Source organism: Lactuca sativa, chromosome 9 (genome assembly GCF_002870075.4).
Source record: "Lactuca sativa cultivar Salinas chromosome 9, Lsat_Salinas_v11, whole genome shotgun sequence".
NCBI classification, from domain to species: Eukaryota; Viridiplantae; Streptophyta; class Magnoliopsida; order Asterales; family Asteraceae; genus Lactuca; species Lactuca sativa.
Genome location: NC_056631.2, coordinates 95,091,021 through 95,102,896, shown reverse-complemented (window position 1 = coordinate 95,102,896; position 11,876 = coordinate 95,091,021). Strand labels below are relative to the sequence as shown.

The 11,876-nt window shown below is 32.0% G+C and overlaps 1 protein-coding gene and 1 non-coding gene across 2 annotated transcripts; one reads left to right on the top strand and one right to left on the bottom strand.

Moving 5' to 3' along the window:
• The first annotated feature begins 420 nt into the window (after window positions 1-420).
• Window positions 421-492, top strand: TRNAC-GCA (transfer RNA cysteine (anticodon GCA)). The gene has a single exon. It is a non-coding gene; the product is annotated as a tRNA-Cys (tRNA).
• A 4,793-nt stretch (window positions 493-5,285) lies between these two features.
• On the bottom strand, window positions 5,286-10,915 carry LOC111885189 (uncharacterized). The gene is made up of 7 exons (XM_023881468.2): window positions 10,720-10,915; window positions 9,315-10,203; window positions 9,111-9,217; window positions 7,927-8,998; window positions 7,424-7,821; window positions 7,220-7,345; window positions 5,286-7,144 (listed from the first exon to the last, which is right to left on the bottom strand). Exons 1-7 carry the CDS (start codon window positions 10,843-10,845, stop codon window positions 5,534-5,536), a joined length of 4,329 nt encoding a protein of 1,442 aa, XP_023737236.1. The 5' UTR covers window positions 10,846-10,915; the 3' UTR covers window positions 5,286-5,533.
• Between the last annotated feature and the right edge of the window lie 961 nt (window positions 10,916-11,876).

The window sequence follows — 11,876 nt, the reverse complement described above, 5'->3', positions numbered from 1 at the left end:
ATAAATTAAAGCTTTTAACATTACTTGAAGCCTTGAAGGATACCTTTTAAAAAGTAAATCATCTAGTGGATAACTAGATATGTTTACAAAAGGGTCGACAGTTTGACACGTCAACAAGTATTTGAGTCCTTGAAGGAAATGAGATTGAAGTCCATCAACTAGTCATAGTAAACCGACAATTCCAATGATTACAATTACTAATAACGCACATATAATGAAATGATTTGCATAAACCATTGTGGTTTTATTGAGTCAACATTTCCTTTGTTTAAAAAAAATACTGCAATGTACTTTACACAAAACTCACAAGTTTTGAAAAAGTAATTTCATTAAAAAGCATGTTAACTATCTACAATAAATCAAATTATTAAAAATAAGATGTATTTAATATAATTATTATATAACCACTACAATCAACAAGGGTCCATAGCTCAGTGGTAGAGCATTTGACTGCAGATCAAGAGGTCACCGGTTCGAACCCGGTTGGGCCCTCTTTTTTATTTTTTTCATTTTGTCACCCAAACTTTTTTTTCCTCTATCCCTCTTTCACTTTCAGAGTTTTGCTTTTCCATTACGATAAAGTTTGTATTGTCACGTCACACGTGTAAGAAATATTTTTTAAATCATTGCATTTGACCAAATGTTGTTTTTTTACATTTTTGATTAAAAATAATCAATTTTAACACCAACATAAAAGTTGTACAAATATTATCATACTAGTTAAAACCCGTGCAAACAACGGGTAAAAAAGAAAAACACTGTTGATAATTTAAAACGATAACAAAATCAAAATTTTATAAAAAATTATTAAATTACAAAGAGATAAGTTTTGTCTATAATTTTATAATGATTAGTTAAAATTAATATATATACAGTGTTGTGAATACCGATATATGTTTTGTATGTATAGACATTTGATAAAATTATGATTTTATACAATACAATATAAATTTAAATAGAGTAAAAAAACACAATAAATAATGATAATGATGTTGTTATATTGTAATTTTCTTTTTATCTAATTATAATTTCCTTAATTTTCTTATTTTTCTATTTTGAGCAGAGTAGGTGTTCTTATTTTGTATTGGCATAAACAAAAATATTGTATATTGTTTCAAATAGTATAAAAGTCCATGTTGGTGGTGGATGCAAATGTATAAAAGTGGGGGCACATGCCCCCGATGACTAAATTTTTTACATATAAGGCCCTTTAAATTTTTGGAAAAAATCAAAAATTCCCTTTATGTTTTTGAAAAAATTCAAACGTGCCCCTAACAAAAGAAAATGTTAGAATCGCCACTGCCCATGTTAATGTTTCAAACTGAAAAATAAAAAGTACTTGGTTTATAAAAACTTGTGAGTAGCATTTCAAACATTAGATAAATTTAAGGAAATTGAAATACTAAACTTGAAATGGATGCAAATATGAATAGAATTGAAATAAAAAATTGAAACATATGCCAATTTAAATAGAATTAGACAGCATCATCGGAGATATGAATAGTAAATTAAGTTGATAAATCTTATTAAATATGTTTTGAATATATAAACAAAGTTCGTTTTGTTGATTAATGATAAAATTGTGATGTGGTAAAATAAAATGTATAACTTAATAAAGTTCAACAAAACTGCACTAAGGGCAAAATGGTAAAGACGTGGACCAAAAAAGTATAAGGTTTTCATACATCAATCCACTAATAGAATGTTAGAGGAATCTTTTAAAAACCAACAAAAACATCATAGAAGCAACATCAACAACCAAATAACCCACAAACTCATTGATAGGGTACCGAGGATAAAAGGGTCAAGACTTGAAAAGTTGCAATAAATTTAAACTTCAGTTTAACTAAAATGATATGCACCAGCCATACACACATAGCCATCATTTATTTGCATACAAAGTTTGATGTGTTGATCTTAACTTTGTCATCATCATTTTAATTTGATATTGTATCATTGACATTTAATTTTCTATTATCATGTTGTAGAATCAAATTGAATACTAAAAAAAGATTGAAAAAAAACCATATAATACAAATGTTGACTACTCAAAATATTAAAAGAAAATGTAAGTTACTTGGTATAAAGGAATAAACAAAAAAAACTCATATATATATATATATATATATATATATATATATATATATATATATATATATATATATATATATATATATATATGAAATCAAAAAAATTTAGATTATAAATTAAAATTTTAATAACAGACCCAACTCTCAGACATTGAAATGAAAGTAACATCATTTGTTCTATAAAAATGAAAGTAACAATCTATAAAAGTAAAATAATTTATTAGACATCACGTTATTAAAATACTATTACTTAATGGTTTTTGTTCTCCTACACAACCAATCTACTATTCTAATAGTAAAAATTGTTTTAATTTAATTAAAAATTAAAGTAAGATGTTATATTAGATAACAAAATGAAAGTACGTTGCTATTTTTCGCATTTAGCTCTAAAAAAAACAATATTATTTCATTTTGTTGTGTAATATAGCATCTTACTTTTATCCCGTACTCCTAATTTAATTATTTTTAATTTCAAATAATGTCTAATATAGCAATGTATTGTGCTAGAATTAGTTACGTTGCTATTAACTGACTGTACTTTGAAAGTAAAATGTTAGAATTAGCCAAACTTTTCAAAGTATAAAACATTGTTTTCAACATCATGCATTTTATTTCACTATTAGTGATAATAAATCTTGTATGTGCTTTAGATTTAGTCCAAAGGGAAATGGTACTTTTAAAAAGTTGATGACTAAGTAGTTAAATCTAATAAGTGAAATCCCATCAAGCATGCCACATGGAATCTAGAGTCTAGACTACTAATCCACCTGTCCTCCAAGGTAAACAATTACTGGCCAACAATCATATACTGCATTGAGGATGAACATGGGGACCCTGAGGTTGGAACCTATGTTAAGGGAAAAAGAATAAAAAATAATATGTTAAAAATATATTTCAAAAAGATGATATTTTATACTAATTTCTCAAGCAAATTATAAAAGTCATAATCCATAAATTACAAAAAGAATGTACTTATTTGATGCATCATGAATGACTCTCTACAAATGGAGATATCAACTTAGTACCGGAAAATTCTTTGCAAATAACAATTGTTTTTCATGTATTTTCATCAGGTTAATATCCATTTATCAAGAACTTGTAGATCCTTCAAACCATCCTGATTCATCTGCATGACTGCATCAAAGCTTTTTCTCTATCTTCATCACCATAATCTTATTTAGATGGTTCTTCCTAATCATTTTCGTCAAGATAAGCTTCAAGTGGCTAACTTGTCGAGTTTTCCCTTCTATTGGCAATGCACCCATTAACATTAAACTTAATTTTTTTGTAACATAATCCCTTTCATTTTTTTCTTACCAGCCTCATCAATTCCACCGGTTATCATAAATCAAATTAACTACTACAACTTCAACTACCTAAAAAAGTTGAAAAAAGTTCATCAAAGTATTCAGCTCCCAAAAAACCATATTAAAACCCAATCATAACTATATGAGAATGTCGGAAACGACTACGTGGAATTCACTGCACCAGCAATAAACATGGGGTTGGATCATTAAAACCGTTCTTTATTGTTTAGTCCAATACTTTATTGCTTCAAAAAGAATCCATATTTTTAAGTAGAATGCTATAAAACATCAATCAAATGAAAGTACGTTGCTATTGCAACAATAGAAACTTACTTTTATTTATTGGTGTTTTAACATATTTACAAATTTATGCTATTCGTTTCTATTCCATCAGATGTAACAAAAATCATATTTACTTGAAATATATAAAACGTTACCTTGACTTTGTACATGGCCACATTTCTTCTTCTTATCATTCCCCACCAAGGCTAGCTATGCCTATCAGATCCAAACCAACTGAAGTTACAATCACATTGATTATTAGCTGCAAAGTCTTAAAGTATAATTGTTTCCAAGGGTTACTTCAAAACCCCCTATTAACAAAACAATGGGCCTAATCATCTTTAGAAAATAAATCAAGTAAAGATTGTCTAAAAATCATTGTTAGTATTTATTTGAAAAAAAACTACTTATAAAAGTTCAAATGAGATGATATCTATATGTAAGACATATTGTTTCTTATCTTTTCTTTTACATTAAGTCCTCGATGGTAAACTCAAAACCTTAAAAAAAACATTAATAGATGAAAAAAAAATATACATGTTCAGCCCTTAAAAGACATCCATCGAAAAAAGAATATGCATATCAAAATAGTTTACAGAAACAATTTCATTTACAAAAGCATTACTATAATGTAAAAAAAATAATTGATGTAGTGGTTAGGTATATTTCTACAATTTTGAGGAGCAAAAGTTCAAACCTAAAAAAAAGACTGTAGCTTGCAATAAGCCACATACCAACTGGAACTTATTGGGATTTATATGTAAAAGTTCAATAAGACACGATGTTGTAAAGGATCACCTGGACTGTGATGATGCAAATCGTTGGAAAGACGATGTTGTAAAGGAACGATTTAGATCAACATGATGGTTAATATTAAACAGAAATAACAGCACAAGAAGAAACAAAAGATAAACACATGCAGGGGTAGGGGTATATCAAGAAATCAAGAAACTAAATACATATACACATGACCATAAATAGTTAAGCAGTCACACACATGCATACACATTGAGAACCAGAAAGTGATGAGAAAAAAACAACAGAAGAAGAAACAAAAAATAAACAAACAATTTGAAAGTATGTTTGTTTTATAAAATTACCGATTGGATTGAACTCTTTGATTGAACAGAAAATTTTTGACTGTGATGATTTGATCCTTGGAAACACGATGCTGTAAAGCATCACATGGACTGTGATGATGCAAATCGTTGGAAAGACGATGTTGTAAAGGAACGATTCATATCATATAATTGAAGTGTATATTGAGCATAATATGATCAAATTGAGGTAATAAAGAAAATTAAATGCAATTGATATCATTCCTTAAATACGAAATCGGATACCACAATAAGATGGTATTAATCGGGTATGTAATGAATTTTGAGTTGATATGTACAGCTCACCGAGTAAAAATTGAAACAAAACAGAACGTTATTTTTATCATTATCAAAATAGATATGTAGGTGAAAGAAAGAAGGGGTATTATTGGTATTTAACTTTTGGCATGATTCAGTAGTTTAGAATGTACACGTGGACTTTTGGTTTTGTTTATTAGATAGGGAGATACTAATACTGATATTGATACATTCCAGTTTCCACCAAGAAAAAGCACAAAAGAATTTTTTTTATTTTTTTTCTTGAACAAGAAAAACAATCCACAAAACAATAACAGCCTCAAAAAACACAAAAGCCAAATCACATTATCAAAACACAACAAACTGTATAGCCATTTGCAAACATTGCCTTTCTATTTCTATTTCTATTTCTATTCTATTTCTATTCCTAATTTCCTATTCCTATCTTTAGTAGTATACTTTTCTATACCTTGTTACTTTCTTCCTATCAAACCTAAAATCAAAGGTTTATCCCCTTTTCCCTAGCCATCTCAATCACTGCATTTGCCTCATTACCACATAATAACCCAAGGTACGATTTCCACAGTTTCAACGAATACGGGTATACCGATATCGCCCTTTTATGAAAACTCTCCAAAATCGACTTAAACTCCAACATCTTCCCTAACACACCCCCTGCCTCCACCCACACGGACTCCGGTGCCACTGGAACCGCCTGAAACAGACAATTCATCAACACCGACCCCGCCCAAAAACAAACACTGTTACTGTTACTGTTACTGTTACTGTTACTGATACCGATACTACTAGCACCTGATTGTGTAAGCATCTTACACAGAGAAAGTGCCAGCTCATAATTCCCGGGCCTCAACTCCATCAAACCTTCCACAAAATCCACAAATTCCGCTGCTTTTTCAGAAACTTCAAACGGGACAAGACACGGGCCAAAACACGATTCGAGAACCGTGTTCATTAACGAGAAATCGGAAGAAACCGGACTCAAAAGATTGTTCATGAGTTTTTGGATTTTAGGGTTTTTGATGGTTTTGATGAAGCTTCTCGAGAGTGGCTCGTGAGGGCGTGTGGCACGTGAATCGGTTACATATCGGTTCAACCGGGTCAAGAAACCGACCGGTTTGCTCAAATCGAATCCGTTTTTTTGAAAAAACATCGCGTGCTCACTGACACAATGGATATAGTCTTTAACAGAGGCAACTTCTAAGGCTTGTTGGATTGCAATTTGGGCTTCTGTGTGTTCGTTTTGTAACTGTTTATGAAGTGAGAGGTTGAGAAGTCCAAACACAACGTCACTCTGGCTAGAACTAATCAAAACCCATCGTTCCATTAACTCTTTTGCAAAATCGGTTTTTTCATTCCGAAGGGCGTTTTCGGCATATTGGTTCCAAATACACTGTACGCCAGGTTTCCCGGCCCAATTCGTTAAAGCGTGTTCGAAAGCTGAGTCGACATTGACCGAGTCAAACTCGTTGACCCGTATCGATAAAAGAATGAGTTCCATTCTCGAAGGGTATAACTGTAAATACTTGTTCAGCAGATTCTTGGTAGATTCAAAACCTTCAAGTACAGCTGTACATCGGATGTGATTAAGGGCAAAAAAATGGGAATGGGATTCTTCGAGAGTTAGAGAGTCACTGATGAGTTCCATTAGGGCAACTACTTGCTGTTTTTCATCAGGGGTTAAATTGACAGAATGCCATTGAAGTCCGGGCAGCTCTTTCGGGCATTCGAATTGCTGGAGTATGGTTTCGGGCAGTTTTTTGTACATGATCAAGTATATGGAACAGATCCATAGGACAGATTTGTCAGAGGTTGTTAGGTGTGATTGGATATTGAAATCGGATGGATTTTTTGTTGAGGGTATGAGATTGTATACTTTTCGGATTGCGTTGTTGACTTTTCCGGAAGAAACTAAACAATTTATCATTTGTAAAAAAAGATCCAAGATGCACGCACTATTGAAATTTAGAACAGATGCATGACGACTTAGTGCTGACATGGCAGTGTTGTACCCGTGTAATCTGTCATCAAGTTTTTCCCGGCTATTGATGAACATCAGCCATAGCTCATATGATGAGTCATTGTGCTCGATCTGAAAACCAAAATCAATACCTTTGTTTTATATATATATAAAAAAAAAAAAAAAAGAATCAATTTAGGTACTTACAGCATAGTGAAATAAGTCATCTTTTCCAATTGACTTCTGATTGCTATAGTAAATGTGCAAATAGACAATCCATAGAAGTACAGATGTAGGATGTTCCTCAAGGGCTCGAGCCAGGACTATAAGAGCCTGTATATTTTCATTTTAAAATATAGTAATAAAAATATAAGAAAGATATAAGTATAAGAGAGATGAAAGATGAAATACCTCTCTACGTCCCTTCTGTTTGTTGACATCTCTAGTGAGTTTAAGAAGAGCCATTTCAAGTGGTTGATCAGTGTCATCCATATGCTGATCTGGCAGACCCTCTTTGAGATTTTGAGTATGGAAATATGATGATTGCCTATTCCAACCTCCATGGACTTCAATGCGTGTTTCGGGGCCATGAAGATATGGTTCATCTGAGTGCAAATCTACAAGGAATGAAGTTGAAACAACCAATGAAGCACTGAAATACTTCTGCCAACGTTGTTCAACAGTTTGAGCTAAAAGATACTTATAAGGATGTGACTCAGCTTTCAAACTGTCTAAACACACAAGGTAAGTAGGTGGAGCCAAAGGAACACAACCATTTCCACTCTTCAATGCTAATCCACCTTCACCATCTGCACACATAACACAACAATACAATATTCAAATTACATAACACAAAAAAAAAAAGTTATATCATATGATCATGATTCATATTTCATAGTTTCATAGTTTCATACCATTGGATGAATAATCTTTAAGATGTTGCCATGGACACTCATCATTGTTGCATTTACCTCGTAGCTCAAACATGCAAAGAGGCCATGAGGGGTTGATTGGTAAATTGTTGGAATAAGAACCAATTTCACCAATATGAATGTCCAACTTTGAATTGGAAATAAAATCAGTAATATCAGTAGGCTGTTGGTGTTGGTGTTGGTGTTGGTGTTGGGCCCCACAAACCTCTTCATCAACAACTTTCAACTCGTCTGTTTTTTCAAACTTTACATGACTGAAAGCACTCCTGAGAATCGGATCAGTCAAAGATCCATAGAAGTTTCCGGAAGCTTCCATTATTTCCCCATCTTCTCTTTCAACAGCAACCTCCATGTTTTGACTCTGAACAGATTCCATTTTCTTGGGAATTCTATTGCCTAACCTAGCAAACAGTTGAGACCTCAAAGTTGCTTCTAGAAGCAATGAATCCTCAGTGGGGTCCACCACGGATATTAAATTTTCATTTTTAGTCCTTTGACTCCTTTCACTACACGTTCCTTCATCTAGACTGGAATCAGCAGCTTTAAGCTCAAATGCAGATGTCTGTTCATCATCATCATCATCATCATCATCATCATCATCATCATGAAGTGAAGAACAAACATCGTTTGTTTTATCTTCTTCTTCTTCTTCTTGAGGCTCATCTGAAGTGCTAGTATCAGGTTCACCACAAGATTCGGTAGTAATCAACTTTGGTCCAGTGTGCTGACGTGGCACTGGCATGTTTGAGTTTGACCAGAACATGGTTGAGTCTTCCATGACATGAGACCGAAGATTAGCTGAAAATAATTCGCGTTTATGGTAAAGATAGGAACATTTAGTATTGGCTTCAGCTAATGCCCTTTGGGCTTTTCGATATGCTTTTAGGGCATTTCTTTCTTCAATTTCACATTTTCTACGGTGTTCTTGAGCTTCATCTAGTTCCTTATCTTGTTGTTCTTCAATCTCAAGTAGTGATTTGAGATCCATGTCAGCAGTTTCTGAGATGTTTGTGGGACCAAAATGATTCCAGAAAGTTGGATTCTTCAAACGTGCCTTCATTGGTTATGCCATAATATTTTTTCATTTACTCTTGATATAAAAACTTTAAGAATCTATATTGTTATTTACATAAACAGAAGTTTTAGTTGCAAAAAATTCTGTGTACCTGTTTATGTGGAGAAGTTTTAGTGGTTTTAGCCACTAATGGTGTAGAAGACTCCACCATATTTGTGATCCTGTTATGTCGCCTGCTATTCCTGATTATACCAGTACCTAAACAGCCAACAGATATCATGTAGTATGATGTATAACTTCTCTAATGATGATGAACAAAAATTAGTATAAAACAATTCAAAGTTCTCTTTCAAACCTGATGGAAGATTAGTTAAAGGCATGTTGTGATTTCTCACTTTTTTTGTCTGTTGTGTTACACTGGGATGTGCTGTATCTTTGTCACTATAGCTACCATCATATCTACCCTTTGGCCCATCACTTTCAGGGGCAGAAATGTCCGCTACAAATGTTGACTCTGTAAGAGGCCTATTTTGTTGGTCAACAGACATTAGGGTGTTTGTAGGAGGCTCAGTAACTTTAAGACGCTTCTTTTCAGGCTCCTTTGGTTCCATAACTTCAGTGGAATCTCTGCTCCTAACAACAGTACCTTTTGGGTTCATATTTTTTATAGAACTTGAAGCTTTCTTTAACTCATTCTCACGAATTGCAATCAACTGCCTTAGGTCTTGGAGTTTACTGCTGTTGATATGAACATTTGGGCCTACTTTGTTTTTGCTAGGGGCATTAGATTTCTTGATATGAAATGTGTTTCCATTATTATTCTTGGATGAGGTTCCATTAACTCTGTTCATTGATGAGAGAAATGTACGACTCACAGATAACTTTTTGGGTACTTTGGTGTTGGTTTTGGCAAACTTTTGCACAATTTGTGGATTCCTGTTCCCCACTGAAATGGGCAATTTTCTATTCTCCATAACTCCCCTTGTCATGTCGTCAGATTCAATTGTGTTTTCCATGTGTTCTTCAGAGTCACTGCCACTGTCATCATCTGAAAAACTAATCACAAATGGCACTCGATTCTTCTCTGTACCTTTACGATTGTTAGATTGAACAGAAGTTTTTAAAGCCACACCAGAATATGTAGAATTGCTAGTCAGACCAGACTTCCCTATCATGTATGCATCCTTGTTCAATGGAACCCGTGGAAGAGTGGTGCTATCAGGGAACTGAGAACCTGCAAACTCCTGGAGAATTCCATTGTATCAGAATGAGAACAGTTCATATTACCTATTATAGGTAGAACACGTAAGTTCCCCCAAAAAGGCTTCCCACTACAGAGCAACTCAGTCGGATATACATTAATTGCACTTACACCTATAAAGGACAACATACTAAATGAATAACATACAGAAGTATGACGTCAAGCAACCAAGCAAATCAACTAAGCTGACGCCTCATCAAGCAAGTGCGCAAGCAATATTTGCTATAACTGGATAGAATATTAAACATACCCCGCCTAAAAAACCCTTCGTGAATAAAACTAAACTGGAAACCGAATCAGTGAATAACGATACCAAAAACCTAGAGAACGAAAAACATATGAAGATTTAACCAACGACGTCTCTGATGTAATCAAATTAAATGAAAGTATCCAGTGAAAAAAATCTAAATCAACGGATTTGTATGCGTCCAATTTTAATAATGATGGACTTTAACAAACAAAAAATTCATTGAAATACTCTAGGGTTTTATAGACGTACGTCGTTTTCCGAAGCAGAAAGCTCGCCTTCTTCTCTGGTTTTCGATGAATTCGCGAAGACTTTTGCATTGGTATCATGATTGGATGTCGTAGGAGGAGAAGGAGAAGTTGTGGTGGTGTTCTCCATTTTCAATCTCTCCCGCTCTCCTCCCCTTCGCTGCGAATATCTCTGTATGAATGGCGGTTAAAAAAAATGAAATATTCGAAGTTTTCATGAACTAAAAAAACTGGTCAACTCAATGCTTTTTCTTTTTGTTAATTCCGTTTAGATGGATTTTTATTTTTACAATTCGGATTTCATGAGACGAAATTTTTTAAAAATATATGTAGCTTAAATTTTAGTCAATTAAATATATAAATTGTTTAGTTATGAATTAAAATTTATAAATTAGAAAACAATATATTATAATTTAATATTTTATTTATATGTTTTTATTGGATAATAATTTCGGTTTTGCTATAATAAAACCAAAATTCAATTTAGTAAACCAATATATTATAATTTAATTAATAATTTATTGATTAAAAACAATTTAGTAAATCAATAAACAAGTGAAAGATGAATATAAAAAACAAAAATATAAATAATTGTTATTTGGTTTTTTTGAACTATTTGGTCTTTATTTAAAAAACAAAAAACAATCCAAAATAATAATTTGCTAAAATTCAATCCAAAAATTCAAAAATCTAAACTAAATTGTCTAATCCTAATTTAGAATTTGACAATTTTGTTTTATCTAAACAACAAAGAGCCTACTTTTTGCTACTTGGTTAACAATTAGAACAAAAAAATCTTTGATAAAATCACAAATAAATAAGAAATATAAAAAATTGTATGTGTTTAAACATATTTTTGAATTAATTATAAAAAAGACATAATATTTTTGGGAAATTATATTTAAATCTAAACTAAATTTTCCATAAATAAATATTAAAAAAAAAAAAAAAAAAAAAAAAAAAAAAAAACCTCGTGTATAATTTATAAAAATGTATTTTGTTTATATATTTGGTTTGTAGGTAATCTTCCAATAATACGTAAGTTAGGTTTTCAAAATAACTCTAATAATAATGAGGTTTCTCAAATAATATAGGATTAAAAAAACATTTTTGTAGAGAATATATATATCAAAAACTGAAAGATCTATTATGTTCAAGAAT